At 39.2% G+C, this 19432-nt stretch overlaps 1 protein-coding gene across 1 annotated transcript; it reads left to right on the top strand.

The window, feature by feature from the left end:
* The first annotated feature begins 4825 nt into the window (after positions 1-4825).
* Positions 4826-18507, top strand: LOC122573000 (protein naked cuticle homolog). The gene is made up of 5 exons (XM_043738817.1): positions 4826-6324; positions 12291-12496; positions 13036-13443; positions 14013-14314; positions 14755-18507. Exons 1-5 carry the CDS (start codon positions 6246-6248, stop codon positions 15404-15406), a joined length of 1647 nt encoding a protein of 548 aa, XP_043594752.1. The 5' UTR covers positions 4826-6245; the 3' UTR covers positions 15407-18507.
* Positions 18508-19432: the final 925 nt, after the last annotated feature.

Here is a 19432-nt window from a genome sequence, read left to right as displayed (position 1 = left end):
GAGCTCTTTCTCTCGGTCCCTCCATGTGTTCTTCGGTCTCTCTGTGTTTTTCTCCCTTCTCCCATCGCGCCGCGGCGCACCATTCGTCCGGCGTTGCTCAAGCTTTCTCTTTCCGCTTCTCTTCCTTCTTGCTCTGTATTACGCTACCTTACCAGCTGACTCGCTTTATCCATTGTCTCTCTCGCGTGCTTTGCTCGGCGAGCATTGTCGCGCTCCTGCTCGCGAGACAGCACGCCGTTGTAGGAGAGTGGATGAACGCTTTGTCGGCGCCCGCGGCCGAGATCAAACGCGCCGACCGCTTCCTCCTTCCCCCCACCCCCGCCCCGACTCGACCAGCCCGTAATCCAGCCGAGGCTCTCTCTTTCCTCTCTCTCTCCCCTTCACGTCGCCGCCACCACCGCTACCCAACCCCCCTATCCCACGACCCTCCCCTTCCGACGAATCCATCCAGCAAAGGTACCCATAAACGCTCAGTCCCGGCCTGTTCTGGCCTGATGAGAGAAAAATCTCTGACGGGTAGCAACCACACACGTTCAGTCCGGGTTTGTCGGTCGCTGATTACACACCCACGGAAAAATAGAACGGGAAACCAGCGATAACGATAATTCCGCTTGAATGAACCACCACCACCACCACCACCATCACCACCCCTCGCTCTGGCTAGGGGAAACACGCGCAAAGGAAACGAGTCTCATGTACTTATGTACGTTGGGACGGGCTAATTTTCATGAAGGAGGATGGAGGTTCCTCCTGAGTTCTGAGCATCCCTCGTTATTCGTAAATCTTGGAGGATGCCCGGTCCAGGCCTGTGTTGAGACGTTAACGCATACGATTAACGTTGATGTAGATTTTTAACGCTATGACCAATCTCGTAATTTAAAATCGCTGTTGCGTTTAATTGATAAGTTGCTTCTATCTCTCAGTTTTATTCATCGCTGCGCTTACTTTCTATTTCAAAGTCTAAATTTGCACAGTCTGACCTGCTTACTTAGCAATCGAACACTAGTCATCTTTACCCGGCTAGTTATCCCTCTTCTAACGTAGAAATAATTACATATTTGCATAGTTGCATTTACAGTTACACAAGCATTTCGTTTCAACTCGTCAATCTTTTATTACAATTAAACGAATAGTTGAATGTTTATGAATAGTCATAAATGACTTCTTCGTATTGTTGATATATTTATTATTAAACAGTGTTGCTCCAATCTTGAGTTATTCCAACCTATCCCGATATATATATTTATTGTTACAAAGTCTGTTCTTAAGCTTCTCAGACGGCTTTTAAGAAGGCATTCCTACGTTTGGATTTTCTTCAAATTAGACATCTGTCAGACGCGAAGAGCGTACAACGAAACCGACGTCAGGCTTGCCTGTTTCTCGGCACCGGCGTTGCTGCTCGCTTGCTTACCGCCGTGACTGCTGCTGTTGCTTCTGATGCTCGCGGCAAAACTGTATTATAGCCTTTCCTGTCGTATTCTGTCGTACGACGTCCTCCTTCGCCGACCTCCGTATACCTTCCACGATACCTTGCGATAAATACTCGCGCCGCTCTTTTTACACGTTACTGCCTAATTAGCGTAATTATAAGATCCGGTCGTGGACCTTCTTCCCTCTTTTATTTCTTCCTTTCTCCTCCTCATCTTTCCCTTCCTGTTTTTCTCCCGATAGTCCAGTCGGGAGGAGAAAGAAAGACAGATCGATCGTTTCTGAAACGCAATCCAAGGAACATAAAGTTTACATGATAATTTTAATGGACTTTGCTGAGAAAATAAAATTGTTTATCTTCAATAATTCATAGAAGAAGAATATTTTGCTTTCGTTTCTTCCTCTTTAATATGAATGGAATGACGCGATTTCGAAGTAAATTCTTTAAATTATGACAAATTAAATTCTTTAGATTTCTACAATTTAATCTTTCTGCTTACTCATTAGTAGTATAAGACTGCACTTTGGAGTTTCGACAAATATTGAAACGAAACGGTACAATTTCAGAACAGATGAATCATATTGTTCAGATTTCTCTGGTCGCCTATTTCGATTTTATGTAACACATAGAAGACTTTTATATTCGAACAAAAATTGAAATTTAATTGAAAACACGTTGGATTGCATTGTTTTAACAATCTGGTAATTACACAAATTTGAATCAACGATAAATAATTTCTTTCGTCGATGTTTAATTATCGCGTCGCTTAAAAGAAAAATTCCCGCATGTATTTCAGTGTCGCCTAACATTATAATTCACGCGTACTACTTCCCCTCGCACGTTGAGTGTCAAGTGATGCGATGATAATGACCTTGCCGTGATGCATTTTGCGATATTTTTGTAACGGCAGAGATCCCTGCTGGAAAATTCGAATCAACAATCTAACGTCATCCTGCGAGAACAATTGGCAAAAATACAAATTGATATGTTTGTATTCGAAACGAGTGGAATTGTGTGAGAGGAACAAATAAGGCGAAAGATATCGCAATCGCTAGAAGACGATCATATCGAAATCATCATCTTTGACGTTCGAGAAACAAAGCCTGCAGCCAAGCTGAAGTGTCGTTTGATAACGAGTATCGAGATAACACAGCCTAGTAGCTTGGTAGCTAGGATAAGTGGTATTTACACTGTTCATTTAAGATTGCTTTTTAACGAACCATTCAAAGCAATCGAAAAATTGAGGAAGAACGTTCGATCAATCATACATACTAAAAATTTCAAGACGATATAAAATTTCGTAATTTAGACATCTGGCAAGCGTGACAATTACCATGAAAAAAGCATCTGAAGCTCTCTAGTATTGCGATTTCTCTATTATATCGCACCCTACGGGAAAGCGCTTCAATAAATATATATCCCACTTCCCTCGATCTCACCCTATTCTTTTATTACCGGTAAGTCCCAACGGAACGATACTATGTAGCAGAATTTATGTTCACATTCACGGATCGTACGAGCAGTTCGATACGTCGATGACCGTATCGAAGAATGTACGACGTTTCCTATTTACCACTGCGTGTCGGCAATTTTCTTTAATAGTGGCAACAGCATCTTAGCCGGCGTGGCATATACACGTGGCTATTCGCACGTAACATTACATAATAACGCAAACGAAACGGACGCCCAGGCCAGACGACGTCGGTTTCGAATGGGAGAGAGACCGTGCAAAAGCCGGCGCGGCGTGTCGCGTTCGCAAAGGAGCAGTCGTGGGCTCTCCTTTCTCTCCAGACGATAGGAAGACAGTTCACTGAAAACAGTTTATTATTAATAGATATGCCTTGGTTTCCCGAGCGAGTTGCCGGCTTTATTTCGAGGTTAGTCTGTACTGAGTTTTTGAACCGTACGTTTTATTCTCCTTGCTGCGTGGCCCTCCCTCCCTCCCCGTGCCCCTCCCCCTAGCCCCGGCCCGACCATTCCTTCCTCAGCCCCTGCTGAGCGGTTGTCGTTTTCCTTTTGCCTCCTCCCCTCTACTCTTCTCTTAAAAACGAGACTCGCCACCGACTTTCCGACAAAGGAATAAAGAAAAGAAACAACTAGCCACGCTACGCGGTTGAGGATGGCACGGCAAACCGTAGCACAGCACGGCATAGCGTGGCATGGTGGGTAGAGACTTTCCGTACAGGGAGAGCAAGGGGGTACTTGTCAAGCCAATGGCGCAGCTACTCAGGGACCGTGTTTTTCGTTTTCCTGATTTATTGTTATTTCAATGATTCCGATTCTTTGAAACGTTATCGTACGAACAAACTTTCATTATATCTCCTATACGTAGGCGTTATCGTCTTTGTTGATGAAATACAACAGCTTTATCGACGATACGATACGTATGATACAACAAGAATTTCAATGTTTCACGTTGTTTGTTATTGATTTGTTTTGTTCCAAGAAGGGAGTTATAATCGTTGTGCATATATATCGATTAGTGTAAATTAGCTACAAGTTGGCGGAATCGTGGAAAATGAATATTAGTAGATAAGTAGAAAATTGGATAATGATTTTGACACAGAATTATGTTAACAAGAGACATCAAAGACCGCTACTGGGTCTCGTGTATACATGACAAAGTGCTTTTCGGTAAAGTTCATTCATTACATTGTCAAAGGTGACGCCTATGTTTCTTCTGAAACACCGCTAGGAGATAATAGCGTGCGGGTACAGTCTCCAAAAAGAGTATTTCCCATTTATATCACTACACTACTACATTTATGCACTTTAACCTTGAATAATTGAAAAACAAATAGTACAATGTTTAGGAAGCATGGCATTTATCTCGGCTTTCTCAAATTATGCTTAACTCCGGAAACGCTGTGAGTTTCCTCAAGTATAGTGGGTATTGCCTATTAAAATTTAGAAAGTTATTAACAGTTACTCAAATTTTAGTTCTATCAAAACCATCTTAATTTCTGGCCTAATTACCATTCATCTTTAAGACGATAATTAAACGAATGTTTTTGTTACGTACGTAGATCGCTAACAACAGAAGCAACAGAAGATGTTGCACGATAAATATTCTGCTATAACGTAGCGTCGAAATATTAAGAATAATTATCATTATCTCTGGTGGACGGAAGATTAAAGCGCGGACCAAGTAAAAACCAAAGATGACCCTAAACCATTACTCATCGGTTGAAGTTTGCCGCGACGGAAGGTACAGTAGTCTGGTTGTGCGTCATTCTGACGAATTACGGGATTCTAGCGACGACTTGGACGACGCGACAATCTCGCCCGCAGGAACGATTCGACGTCGGGTCCTTTCAGACAGGAGCCCTGTTTTTCCGAATCCTTTAAAAGCGACTTTCTCCGCGAGCGAATCGGAGCAACGTCCGCGCGCGATCACCGACGCAAAAATCCGGCGAAGGTTTGTTTGCGACCGCGATAATCGAAATCCTTAGGAGACCCCCGGTTCCCTTTTTACGCATGCCGTTCGACGTCGCGGCGTCGACATTTAGTGTCGTCGTAGACCACGTTGAACCATCATCGGCTTCTTTCAAAACCCCACCAGCCGTACGAAGCTATCCTTCTTTGCCTCTCTCATAGACCTTCGCTGGACAAAAAGGAAAGAGAGAAGACCAGGAGAAAAGGAAAGTATACGCGTGGTTAGTACGAGAAAACGAGTACGAAGGTAAAAGGAAAACGGGAGGGAAAGAGATGGAGGTAGAGCAAGAAGGTTATATAGGAGGAAGACGGAGAGAACACAGAAAATAGGATAGGGAACGTAGAAAAGGAAGAACGCGAGAAACAGAAAGAAAGGGAAACAGAGGAAGATGGAATTACGAGAAGAGGAAGGGAATAGAATAAGAGAGACGGCCGGTGTTGTTAGAAGGAGAAGAGGAAGGAAAGGAGACGGATTCGATGGAGTAACAGAGAAAAGCTGACGAAAAAGTGGCAAAGGGAGGGAGGTGAAAGAGAGACGGACAGAAAGAGCGTGAATCGGAGGTTCCGAGCCGCGCCTCCTACCTTCAGGGCCCATGTATCCACGGCTCGGCACTGTTGACGACGCAGCGCCCTATGGAAGGGGAAAGGGAATTACGGGGAACGTGGTTTAGGCAAGAACGATCGTCCGTAGTCGTAGTCGGGCCACGAGTCGAGCGATGTCGTGTGACCGACCTCTCTCGTCGCGACCGCGTTTCTTTCTCTTTCGTCGCTTTTACCTGGATTAAATTCGACACCGAGTGTTGTTCGTTTCGCAGCCACACAGCTGCCTACGTGCGTGTAACTGAAAGTCAGTGACAGGGGAACGAGCATGCGAGCACGAACGTTTCGCCTTTGCGTCGAAAGCACGATAAACAGAAGATAGAAAGAAAAAGACGAGAAAGTTGACTGGGCGCCGACTGGGTCGTAAGTCGTAACTTCAAACGCTGCAACCAACCCTCGAAAACACGTGTCGTTCGTTCGGTGCGTTGTCGCGCACGTCGATCGTTGTGTGATCAACCGATGTCGACCGACTGTTATCAGGAGAGTATGAAGTTCGCGGAAGTGTGTTTGTTTTCCAATTTCTAGCAGTGGCTACGGTGAACCGTGCACGGGGGAAATCGGGCACGACGAGAGAACGACGAATGATTGTCAGGTGAAAACACAGCCGTGCTTTTTAACATCGGATACGGCGATATTCGTCGATCGTCATAGTGACATACGGCTGGCTGTTGCGACGCGAAGGAATAGGAAGAATTTAATACGGTGACGAGTTTGGGAAGAAAAATAAAAACAAAGTGGCGGAACAAGAAGCCTGGAAGGAAAGTGTGCGCAACGTTTGTGGATGCATGAGGGTCTCATGGCTACTGGATTCGTAAAGTGGTGGCGGGCAAGGTTCCTCGCTGGCTATAGACCCTTTTCTGGTAAGCTACTATGACGCCTCTCTGTCTTTCTCGCTATCAACTCTATTCGTCTACTTTTATCCATTCGACCCCCGCTTTTTCTTCCTTTATGTTTCTTTTTTTGTCATATATACACGTCAAAATATCGATGTGCGTCGAAATCGCCGATGCATGGATAGATCGAGATATACCGTATACGGATTTGTTCGGTCAGGGTCCGGTTATAGGCGTGATATTTTGCCCGAGTTGCGAGCCGCGTGGTGCGTGTTTCTCGATGATGCTACTGCAGTATGACAGAAGTGGATCCCACGTGGTGTTACGTCATACTTGCATTTTTCTTACCCGTTGATCTATAACCTTGTTCTGCTAAAAATTTGTCTGTTAGCTGTCATTGGTTTCTTATTTTTCGAACAATTTGTAGAGCTTTCGAATATTTTCTGACGCAATTGAATGATAAATATTTTTATTATTTTTCCTTTTTTTCTATTTCAATTAATTATTGAACGTCGCATCAACCACTTTTATGGGTTATTATCGATTCAGAGACGAAATTTACAGTTTGTTATACACTTTGGTATTACTTGATATTATTTGGTATATATTTTATAAATTCATCGATGATGTTATAGATTCGATTTAGACAATACGTCGTTATACCAGTTGTATAATGTTTATGCAACAGTATATGTAATCGTTTTTGAATGTTACATATTAGTTGAAATATAGTTGAACGTGCAGTTACTTATTTGTAAACTGTAATAACAATACAAATATATGTTTTGTTTTATCGTTAGTTTCAAAAAGAGTAGATAGAAATAAATTGAATAGCGTTTGAAATACGCATTGACACTTATCATTCTTAGTTTCGTATGTGTAAAATATTGTAAGCGTGAAGATAAATATTTGAATGATTGATATTGATATCGGAGGCGGCACTCTATCAGCAAATAACTACTTTATCGTTACATGGTAACGATCTTTCAATAAACTAAAAAAACATTTACATAATATGTATAGATACTATAAGAAATAACATAGTCATTTTGTAAATGCAAATAAAGATATGCGATGAAAAGAATGCGACATGCATTCTATCAAAAACCACTGGCAAATTATTTTTATATTTTTTAACTATGATATTCTAAAGAGAAAGATGACAAATTTTAATACTTACTATCTTACTTATTTAATATTACTTTTAGTTATTCGAAAAAAATTTCAGTGCGAAGAGGGTAACAGTTCCTCAGTTGTATAAATAACACTTAACATGTCATTAGTCCATAATTTTTAACACTTGTAAACCTACTTTAATGAAACAAACATAGCTATGTATGTTCCACCAGAAGACTAACATCTACTCGTAAGATGGAGGGTAAAAATAAAACGCGCTTCTAGTTAGCCGCGTTCCAGAATTCGAAAAATTTTAATTGATACAGATCTTCGTTCGCATCTTGCAAGTGGATCGTTCAGAAATAAAGAATCGCTAGTTTAAATAACAGTTTAAAAACAGTAAATATTTCAATAAAAGTCAGATATTCCATGATATTCGATAGGGAATTTATTCAAATTAATCATTTTATTCATCAGTATAATAAATATTACTCGTTATATTTCCATAATGTTTCACTTCTCATATTTTATATTCGCTACAGACAAAATCAAATTTCATTTCATTCCGAATATTAGTATTACGTAATCTACGAATCGTCTCTTACATTCGTCATACTGCAGATCAATTAAAAGTGATTAAAAATTGTCGTATTAAGGGAAAACAAAAGTCAGAAAAGGACAGAGAAGAGAAGCAAAAGCAAGAATGAACTGACATAATGTTCTTCCATGTCGTCTATTAGTTTATCTCTATTCTCTGTCCTACAGTCGCGTCGTTGGGAAGAGAAACTGATCGAAAATCGTGGAACAATTGCCGGGACCCGTCTATGGGCGAGGCGCGCGGCGCAGCGAATCCCGCTTTTGAAGATCGGCCGATCTCGGGTTCTCTTACGGCGTTCCTCTTTATGGGTGTTTTCTCTTGCGTCGCGGGGCAAAATTTTCATACGAGTCGAGAGGCGAATGAGTAGGGATAGGGAAAGCTGTTGCGTCGGCAAATGATAAAAGTTACGAGCCGAGCAAACAGAAAGGGGTGATATACAAAGAAGAAAGCAGAAGCCGCTTGTGTCCCGCTCCCCCGCTGCTTTTCATTCAAGAGGGCGCAAAAGCGGTACGGTACACACGGTATAAACACACGCGCGCACTCGCGCGCTCTTTCGTACACAGCGTATATATAGTACTACAGACTACATATACACGTACTATAGATTATACACGTAGCTGCACGAGGAGGAGGGTCGCGCGTCAAGGGTGGAGTTTAATTATCGAGACCTTGCAAGTTCGTTACATACATTAGTCCGGTGGTTAGATAAAAGGCGTCCATGGCTATTCTCTATTCCTTTGATATCAAAGCAAAGATTCTCTCTCTCTCTCTCTGTTTCCTCTTACTACCCGTTCCACTATGGTCTCCACTCTCCATCTCAGTTTCCCCTTGTTCTTCCTATGTTTCTTCCTCTTCTCTCTGTCACGCTCTTGCCGCTGTTTCTCTCTTTCGCTCTCTACCATTCTTTGTCTCCCTTTTTTCTCCCCCGGTGCGTTCAGTGTCTTGGGTCTTTAACGCTCGCCCCACGAAAGAGTTACGGGCGTAATTACCACACGGCAGGTATCATTATACGCGTATATGCGTCCGTTTCTTTATGCAGATACGATTATCCCGCTTTTTCTTCTCTTTTTCTCTCTTTTTTTCTAATTTTTTGGTTCTGTTTTCTCCTTTTTCTTTCGTGTTTTCTTTTATCTCTGCCCTACTTTCGCTTTTCCTTGTCTCCCTTTCGTTATTTCTTTTTCCTTCCTCGTTCTCTTTTCTGCGCGCGTGTGCAAGCGTTTTCTCGTCGTTTTTTCCCTCCTTTTTCATTCTTTTTCCCCCCGTTGGTCTCGAGTAATTGAAATTAGCGGCCGGCTTCGTTTATTACGAGTTTCGTATCGCTAATTATCGTTGCTCCGCGGTCCCTTTGATGCCGACGTTTTTAAGTATATATTTTACTGGAATCACGCTGCACCGGCTTAATGATGTATCGCGTGAATTAAGATAAAAGCGGAGCCTCCTCGAGACCGAAGAGACGGCCTACCATCGTAGAAGGGAAACGTGTAAACGGTGGCCAAAGCACTCGAAACATTCTCCGGCTACTCGGAACTCGAATCGCCGCGGAACTCGTTTTATCGAACCTCGATTATGTATTGAGCATTCCCTTAATATTTTGGTCGATTGCTCGGCCAACTTGCAACAGAATCCGATCCGAGTAGCTTAAATAATTCTAACGTTTAACTATGTTACATTCGCGTACTTCTATTTTAATTGGGACTGCAATATGTTTTTCTCCTTTTGCATTGTTTTATCGAGTCGAGAAAAAATATTATAGCAATAATAAGGGATTTAGTACTACAATACGATGAAATACTAAAAAATTTTTAAATACTAAGATAATAAAAATTTAAAAATTACAGGAACTGTACAAGATTTGTAAACGTTTACCTTTTCCGAAAGAAATTTTTATTCTGAATGTTCATCGCGGAAAAACATACGAAACTTTTGAATCTTTTCTAAACTCTTGCACCTATTGCAAGACCCTCGTAAAATTCTAACATGCATCTTCAATATTCATTGATCAATAGTCTGAGCAGTAATTGCTGGCAGTTCTTAGAGCTTGTTCTTTTTACTATGGCTGGATGTTGGACGCATGTAGGACGACCGCCTATTACAATCCATGAATTCCAAAAGAAATTAAAAGCTTTCCTTCTTAATTGAATTGCTTATTGCGTTATACTGATCATTATGAAATAAGAAAAGTGTGCACCAATGTGCGTAACGCTGCGTTAAATTACACCTCCGTTGTTTCCTTATTTATTTATATTGTTATTATTAGATTTTGTTAATCGTCATTGATATCGACAAATTATTATTATGATTGACATGTTGTTAAGATTGGCATTGTTTGACTAGATATAAAACAATTAAATTGACAAAAATAATAAGTTAAGCATCTTTTTCAGAAATAGCTTTCATGTGTTTCGTAAGAAAAAAAGAAAGATGAAATTTTTTTATATCGGCGTTCAATTTCCTAACTTTCGATATGCGTACACGAAATTCCTAGATATAGAAAATCCTTCGAACAGTTGTCCCTACGTGTGTGGCGAGGTCCATTAGATAAAATCTTTACTTAAGATTCTCTTTTCCTTTTACGTTGTGGGTGGGAAAGAGGTCGTTCCAAATTTATTGCTCCCTATCACTCCTTTACATTGATCTTGCCATTCAAATCTTATCATTGTACATTTACCACCAACGAGTATACGAATTAACACCTTCTTACCAACTACGTAACAAATAACTATTTTTATTAGCGAACTTGGCAAAATTGTTTGTATGAAAAATTATAAGAATTCAAAGTTTTATTTTCCCAACATTCGAATATTCTTCGATCTAGAATTTGCATATCTTACGAGTACAGGTTAAGTATTAGATATGGAAACATTTTATAATAATATTCTATCGAATATACAGCGTATCAAATATTTTATGTTTAATTATATAGTTTATTCGATCCAACCATCCAGGAAATATAATCCCGTGACCGCTTTAAACGATGCATTTCCTCTATCGTCGGTGAAAACTTGAGAAATTTTGTAAAAAGCGGCGCTCCAAGTACCGCATCATGGCGGACGTGTCGTGTTTCGTAGATGCTCATTTATGTATGGTAGTTGCGCAAAGATATCTTTTCAGTATTTCATTTCGTAGAACGCTTTTACACAGGCGTCTAGGTAACGGTAAACGGCAGTGTAATGCAGACACATTAAAGATACATTACACTTCCTTCGGCGAGTGTGCAAAACGTTTCTGAAATAAACGCTGGAAATGGATGTGTTCTCGCCATCCCTTTCAGTGGAACTTTCGTTAATTCGTTCGCTCGCTCGTTCGCTCGCACCGCGCGAATAATTTCGGCCGAGCAATAGACCGAATGCATTAAAGATAATTGCGCTTTTATGCACGGAATCCGGTCTCTCTGTAATTATGAAACAGCAACCCTTTGATCTGTAATTTACGCGTTTAAACGCGTTCGCATCCATCAATTTCTAGACACGCTTCCGCCGATTAAAATTTTTCCTCGATCATTTTTTGCTCGATTTTTCAAATCTTTTTTTAAACGTCGTTGACTCTTTCTGTTTTCATCTTATTTTCGTGCCTGTCTTCTATTTATTTTGTTTCTTGTCCTTATTGGCTGTTCCTTCTTTTCTTGCTTTAAAAGTCGTGTAGTAGATTGGGACACGTAAAAAATAATCTCGTTGGATTCGATTTAATGTGAAAAAAACGTGACCGTGAGATAGGTTTGGTGATCCGTTGTATTTATTTCTGGTGATTCAAAGTTACATCCCCTTCAAAATAGTCCGAAAATACTTCCTACACTCCGTAACTTAAGTACCGAGTGGCACTCAGAAACTGACTATAAATATAGGCTTTACCGTGGAGGATGTTACTTTGATACCTTTGAGATTCTGACTTTTGTTTACGAGCGATGCCGCCGCTCGACCGTAGATAACAGTTTCATTCCCTTTGATGAGAACTTCATGCAACGTAAAACAAAGCTATGAAGAGGAATATGTTTAACGAGCTAGCGTAAAACGAGTACAACCACTCCGATCTTGTAATTATATTAAGCTTCGTTTTCATAAAACCAACGTCTCTTTTAAAATAAAATTTCATTCGTTAAAATATCAGTGTAATCCACTTGTGTGAATATCGACGATTATTATATAAAATACAATCTCACTTGCATAGGATTTCCATAGCTTTTGTCGTAGTCTTATCTTAAGATAGTTAGAGGGTGGTTAAATATTGGTTAAATCTTGGTCCATCCATTATTACTGACAAGTTAACGATCGTTTGGTTACAGTGGTTGGTAATACGGAAGGCAGCGACTCGGAGGAACTTCTTGGCGGTGTCTCGGCACCTCGTAGCGGTTCGCCACCGGAATCCCAGCCAATTCTATTAGAAACAGAGGCACCACAGGTCGCGGTTGACGCTTCCACCAGTCCTACGCCGGCCACCGGAAATGACGAGCAGCCGAGTGCCAGTACAACGAAGCAACTCAGTTTCGAGGTATTATTAACTCCCTTGCTTGTTAAAGAGGAAACAATGGAACATATGTTTTCGTTGTGCGACAACTAGTTTTTAAATTTAAAGAACTTTTTCTCTAAATTAATCCTCGATTAACATTACGTTTAATCTTTTAATGCAAACACAAAGATAGTAGATTTTTTCTAGAACAAATTTTGACCTCCTAAGAGATTGAACTCATCTTATTATACAACGTAATCGATCCTTACAGCAAATCTGTATCATTAGGTTCTTTGCGATTCAAACTCGGTATAAAATATATTCTTTTGACCTATAATTCAACCTAATATATGTATCTAAGTATCTTATCGAACTTACTAACTTATCGCGATAAGATACAAATGGAAGATAATAATAAATTAATATATACTATACATGTAATATATAGAATCAATAATAAAATATTGCTGAGACCGCAGACTCTGCACGATTTACATATTCCAAGTAATAACATATCTCGTCCCATCTCTATTTATTGTTGATTTGAAACTTTTGTTATTCAACTTGGTCCGTGGTTGCAGGAATTCGAATGCGACGTTTCGGTAGCGGAGGGTGACCGAAGACGGCAAGAATTCTCATTCACCCTGTACGATTTCGACGGCCACGGGAAGATAACAAAGGACGATATAGCCGGCCTGGTTACTACCATTTACGATACTCTGGGCGCTTCTATCCAGGTACCACCGTGCGGCAGTAAGACGATTAAGGTGAAATTGACTGTGTCGCCAGATCAGAGAACCAGCCAGACACGATCGGCTGGCGGCTGTTTGAACGCGTCCACGCAGCCGGCTGCTGCTACGAGCTTTTCCGGAAATTCGTCCTGCTGCCATTTAAAACACGCGTCCTGCAACAATGCCGGGACCCATACTGGCACGCATGGTTTACGTAGAGTTCCTAGAAGGAGAAGGGTGCCACGACACCGTTGCCAGGTAAGATTGATGCCCCTACGAGGCGAGGATTCGAGGCTTTGGGTTTTTATGGAGCCGCGTCTCTTCTTTCGTAACCCGACAATTCTAGAAGCTAGTGGTGGATTTATCATTTCTGCCTTTCGAGATTTATCGTTCGCGAGATAGGAGGGGGGTCTGTTCTTTCTGATTCTTTCTTTATCCGTTTTTCTCCCCTACCCCCCTTTTTTTTTATTTTTATTATTGATGTTGGACAGATGTAACAGGGGTCCTCGCGGATTGCCTTTTTATTGTTGGGGTGTTCGAACTCTCGGAATTCTGAATGAAACAGCTGCGCGTCGTTGTTTGGTAGTTATTTGAATCTTGGAATGTAAAGAAGAATATAGGTGGTTTGTGATAGGAATTTTTATATTTTAATGTTAAAAGATGCCAGATTAATGCGTAGGACAATAAGTACATAGCGGTAAAAATATGTTTTATGTGGCGTACAACAAATATCAAAATGTGTTTGTATATTTTTTAAATGATGTTATTTGTAAATAATATTACACATTCGATGAATAAAAATATGTTATTTTTATATGCTGTCTTAGAATGAAGAGAAGGAGGTGGATACCCACAGCGAGGATGACGGTGAAAACGCACGAACAAATCGAATAAAGCAGGAGGAATTACGCAAAAGGGTGGGGCCCGTGCCTCATTTACCATCACCCTATTCCAATAGCTCCGAGGGTGATATTAGCGATGACAGTGATGTTTCTCCCGCAGTTTCCCCCTTGACGCCACTTCTCACGACTAATCAGCGAAAACGCAGTGGTGCCCTACAAAGACAACAGCTCTTGGAAATTATTCAGGCGAACATGGAAAAGAATAATCTCAGTTTTCATACATCAAGGTACGTCTTTCGCGTTCAATCGCATGGAAAATCGCGTGACGTGCTCTTGAAGAAAAGGAACTATAGCGCAAATAAATACATATTTCAAATACAGATTCCTAACAAGTTTATTCCATTTCAATAGTCTTATCTACATTTTCTAATATCTCGCGTAAATATATATCGCATATGTTATGTATAGGATACATAATACAGATAACTTTTAATGAGTTAAATCGATCTTTTCTTAGAACCTATTTTTTTTTTTTTTTTGGTAGTATTCGCAAAAATCCGCGATATATTTACGTAAAATATTTCCTTTTCCATCGGTAAGATTTCTTTATGTTAATATCATCAATCGAATATGTGCTATAACAATAATAATTAATTTTACAATTGCTATTTACTGTTCGCTCGAACAAAGTAATAATAAAAATATGATAACGCTTCTGACACACCAGGAAACGACATCAGAACGAGCAACTGCGCATTCCATCCCAAGCCCCACATGTCGAGACTTCACCTCACTACAATCAAGATTGTCGTTCACCATCGGAATCTCGGCCCACGGCGACAGCTTACCATAAGCCTACTCGGGAAAAGCCTCAGGGTTTCACGTCGTTCTCCAAGGTACCTGCGAAGCATAGGGGGAATCTGAGGAAGACGCGAGCACACTACGGACTTCAGAGGAATAACACGACGGTGCAACCGCCACGAGCATACGTTCAACCTCAAGTTTTACCGAGAAATGTGATCAGCCCGAACGTCTACACAGATCAACAAACCACTGCGCCAGCTAACGCGAATCGTAATGGCGGCAATCTGATATCGAACAATCAGCACCCTATTAATCAAACTCCGACCAACAATCATAACGTTCAGCGTAACGAGACGCAATTTGGTCAAACGCCTCAACAGTGTGGCAAGTCGAGCAAGAAACATCAACTGAAGCATGCGACCAGGGAACAGGATCAGGCCAGAGCCATGGTCCAAGTCGTTCGTTGGTTGGAACGAGAATTTTCGCAGAACGCCGCTGCGAGCTCCGGTAGGAAGCACGTTCACGAACATATTCATCATCATTACCATCATTACCACACGGAGGCGCTTGTTTGATTCGTTCTTCGTTCGAGGAGCTTTTGCGCGAATGTAACGAGATTCTTTGGTGATCGCATTAGTCCTCGAGCGATAGGGTGGAGACTGAGTGATCTGTGCTGTTCCTTAAAAGATTTTTTTCTGATTGCCGGCTGTCAAAAATCTGTCGATTGATCCATTATCATTTAGCTGTAGGGTCGACCGTTGAAAATTTAAAGCTATACTCTGTTTTCTTCTGTTTTTACACATTCCTACAATAATGATTGTAGTGATTGAGATGAATATTTCACAGTTAGAATAGAAATCGAATTCAGTCGTTCATCCTATGATTTCCGAGGATCAGTGTACTAAAAAAACACCTACAGCCAAACTTTTGTTGATCTATTCCTACACTTTGCGGTTTGTACATTTTTATTCGTTCGAATGTACTGAGTTCCTGCGTAAATTTTAATTCCGAAATATCGAGATATTCTAATGGAAGTTACGAAGATCACTGCCATGTTTCGTTCTTTTTAGAAAGAAGGTATTATCGAACCCGATTTTAACATAGTCGATCAATAACGAACCAAAGCGCATTTTTAAAAACGGATACTCGAATAGCTTTGGATCATTGTAAGTATCGACTAAGCAATATATCGAGAAGTTTTATTCTCGAGACATGTAATCGTGTTTATATTTTAATTATTTATCGTATGGTATAAGACGATCTTTCCTCGTTTATGTTTTCAATTTCCAGAACAACGGATATGTATCTTCCTCAATTTGTAATAGTATTACAAGTGAACGAAGAAAATCTAAGATGATACCAATGATCTATTACTATACCGAAGTGCTTATTACGAAGGTTGTTATTTCTGAAATTTTTACAACGTCTCGCTACTGTAATGCTCGATATTTATAGTCATACGCATACACGATAGTGATTCGTTTTTGTACATAATCGTGTGTAAAATATGAAAGAAGTTCGACGATTTTATACAATTCTTTAAACCGACTTGTAATTTATTAAAAGGAAATACCTTTAGTTTTCCTTCGAACTCGAATCACGTACAAAATCGTACAAAATCACCCATTTTAATTTACGTGGCTTTTACATATTTTAGTACAAAGTGTAAAGATTTGTTCTACAGAGAAATTTTATTTTAATCCGACGAACATACAAACTGTTTTGTTTACTGATAACAATGATTTTAAAACGATTTACTCAATTAATTTATAACGAACAATGTCATTTTAGACAGAACAGTATTAGTGCGTAACAATAACGTAACCACTATACAGAATAATGTTGCCTAGCGAGAGTATGAATTGAATTTCTAAAAATTCCATACGCATGCAAAGTAGAGAATCACGAGAACTAGAAATATTTTAAAGTTCGTGGCGTTGAATAAATACGAAAATAACACTAGGGGTCGGTATACCCATTTAGGAGACAAAGTGCTTTTCTGACTACAGCTTTCTTGCTGAAGGTGTGAGCGAAACCTCAAGGAGAATGCCCAAGATTGAACGTTAAGCGTTTTAAAATAACTTTTCTCGGACACTTTCCTTGGAACAATCTGTAATTCGACGAAATGTATTTATTTAACTGAGCTATGAAATAAGAAAATTGTAGATAAATATTTAGTCAAAGTGTCAGGAATATTGGCTGATTGCAAAACTCTGAGCAAGTAACAATTTTTGTTACTTAGCAGATAAATATCTATTTGAAATAATGAATGTCTCATTTCATAAATCAATTGAAATCAATCAGCTAAACTTCGTTAATAATTCGATTTTACGCAGAAAATTAATTTTGAAAAAGGAGAGAGAAAGATATGTCCACAAAGGAAGTAAAATTTATTGATCTAAAAACGTATATAAGAAAATAACATTTATAGAATGTATTAAAGCGTTTGCAGTCATTCAATATCTTCCTTGATTTGATATTCAGCGTTGTAATTTTTACGAAAACTTTTTTTTCTCGTAACGATTACATCGCAAATCGATGGTGCTTCTATATTCCAACGAATACAATAGTATGCCCCGTAATGGCGTTAATCATTAATCCATTGTATTTATACAATATTTCTCGACAATACAAGAAAGTATTAAGGTAATGTAATTGTAAGAAAACAATTATGAAATTTACAATTCTGTACGCTATATTTCCAATTATTGTTTCAATTCTGTAATTCACAAATGATGAACGAAGGCTTGGTAGGAAAGTATGCGTTGGCACAGAATTTTTCTCGAAGCAACATCTTTATGTTTACATAATCTTTCTGTTATACAGACTATCGCTGATAATTATTCGAGGTACGACATAACGATAAAAATTACATAAAGTAAATTCATTGAGAAAGAAATAATTTATTGCAAAAGTTTTTATATTTTTTTTATTATCGAATAGTTCGTTACTGAGGATTTGATTAAAACACATAAAGTTTTTGAAATAATTACGACTGATGTAATAAATTCAACCCAAGCGTATGAGTGATAAAAATATTATAACGCCAGAAATTAATGTCAAGAATTATCATACGTATCTTTTGAGGCGTAACATTGAACATGCATAAAGTTTTCACAAAAAAAAAAAAAAAGAAGTAAAGCTGAAAAGAATGGACTTGTTAAGAGTGCCTTGTCATACCTCTGTTACTAAGCAAGTATTAATTATCGAATCTCAATGTACGAAAACACTCCCTTGAATTTCGATGGACCCATTTATTATTAACGCAGGTACAATAATTTTCGCTAGCAGTATGTTGTTAAGCTACGTATTTCTTTATATTAATTTGGAAATGCATGATGCTTAGGATCTAACAACTGGAATTGTTACGGATATTTTTCTATCGGAGTACTCGAGGAAAAAAGGATTATAATTATAATATTTATTAATTACAATAGATATTACTAACAATACGATTAAACTATGACGACAATTGCTACTTTGTAAATTTATAAATCTTGGATGGTGGTGCTGTCCAGCGACATGTAATTTTATATCGATCTTTGTAATCATTGTAGATATTTTGTGTAATGTATTTTTTATTGATATTTATTAAAAACACATTTTGATACTACATCATCGGAATTCATAATGGAATTCTTTCACTCCACAGTGTTTCATAAAGAAAACCAATAAAATTTCGACATTATTTTCACTTCTCTATGTGCGCTTCTTTTCTACCTCCATATTTTTTACCTCCGTAAGGTTTTTGAAAGTCGGTTGAAATCATGGAATCATAGAATGATAAAAATATATCTCTTAATTGCATGGCGAATAAACTTTGTAAATGCTGCCAATTTTCCTTTAGTGTCTGCGATTAAAACCAGAGGGAGGTTTAATATTCCTTTTAAATTGTTATGACAAAGAAGAAATGAGAGTGTCATGCTTGTAGTTCCAGTTGTTTCACAGTACAGGTGCTGCACCCTACGGCCAAGCGCTGAAGCTGGCAAATGCTAGCATATACAAGAACCTATGTATTTAATAAAGTTAGGGATCTGCCCTGTTTGGTTGCACACTAGTGTAGTATCGTGGACAAATGATCTAAGAAATATCGGGTGAACTATATTGTTGTAAACTATTAGTTGTGAGTTATGAATTAACTATTTAGTTGCCTTAGTTATGGCACATTATTGTATTTAGTTCACGTTAAATAACCATCGTTTCCCGTTTAATTCATCGTAAATAGATCTATCGATCAATAAACTTATCATATAGGATAGATAGGATAAGATAGAAGGTAATAGACTCCCGGAGGTGTTTAAGATAAATGTAGAAATTCAGCAAGACGGAATAATAGATCAGTCTCAATTTGACTTTGCAAACCCGATCATAGTCGAAAAAAGAAACGGATCTCTTTGTGTTCCTACCGGGAAAAGTAGTAAAGAATGTACGGTAGTTATAGTTTCTACGAGTCCTTCTTCTCTCGAGGATGCTGTCGTCGTGAAAAAAAATTTATTAGACGAATCGGTTACAACGGACATAACCGCGGTGGCGTCGGATGGAGACAACACGAACGGTTGTGATGAGGATTTCGTAGGATTTACAGAATATCGTGCGAACTG

Source organism: Bombus pyrosoma, linkage group LG11, assembly GCF_014825855.1.
Source record: "Bombus pyrosoma isolate SC7728 linkage group LG11, ASM1482585v1, whole genome shotgun sequence".
NCBI classification, from domain to species: Eukaryota; Metazoa; Arthropoda; class Insecta; order Hymenoptera; family Apidae; genus Bombus; species Bombus pyrosoma.
The sequence above is the reverse complement of the archived record's forward strand: the minus strand, read 5'-3'. Positions and strand labels throughout refer to the sequence as shown.

Bases quoted from the DNA above. Each gene is read 5' to 3' on its own strand.
- LOC122573000 (XM_043738817.1), top strand. From the start codon at position 6,246: ATGCATGAGGGTCTCATGGCTACTGGATTCGTAAAGTGGTGGCGGGCA. The intron at 12,497-13,035 runs GTATTATTAACT...CCGTGGTTGCAG, and splicing joins CGAAGCAACTCAGTTTCGAG to GAATTCGAATGCGACGTTTC. The intron at 14,315-14,754 runs GTACGTCTTTCG...CTGACACACCAG, and splicing joins CTCAGTTTTCATACATCAAG to GAAACGACATCAGAACGAGC.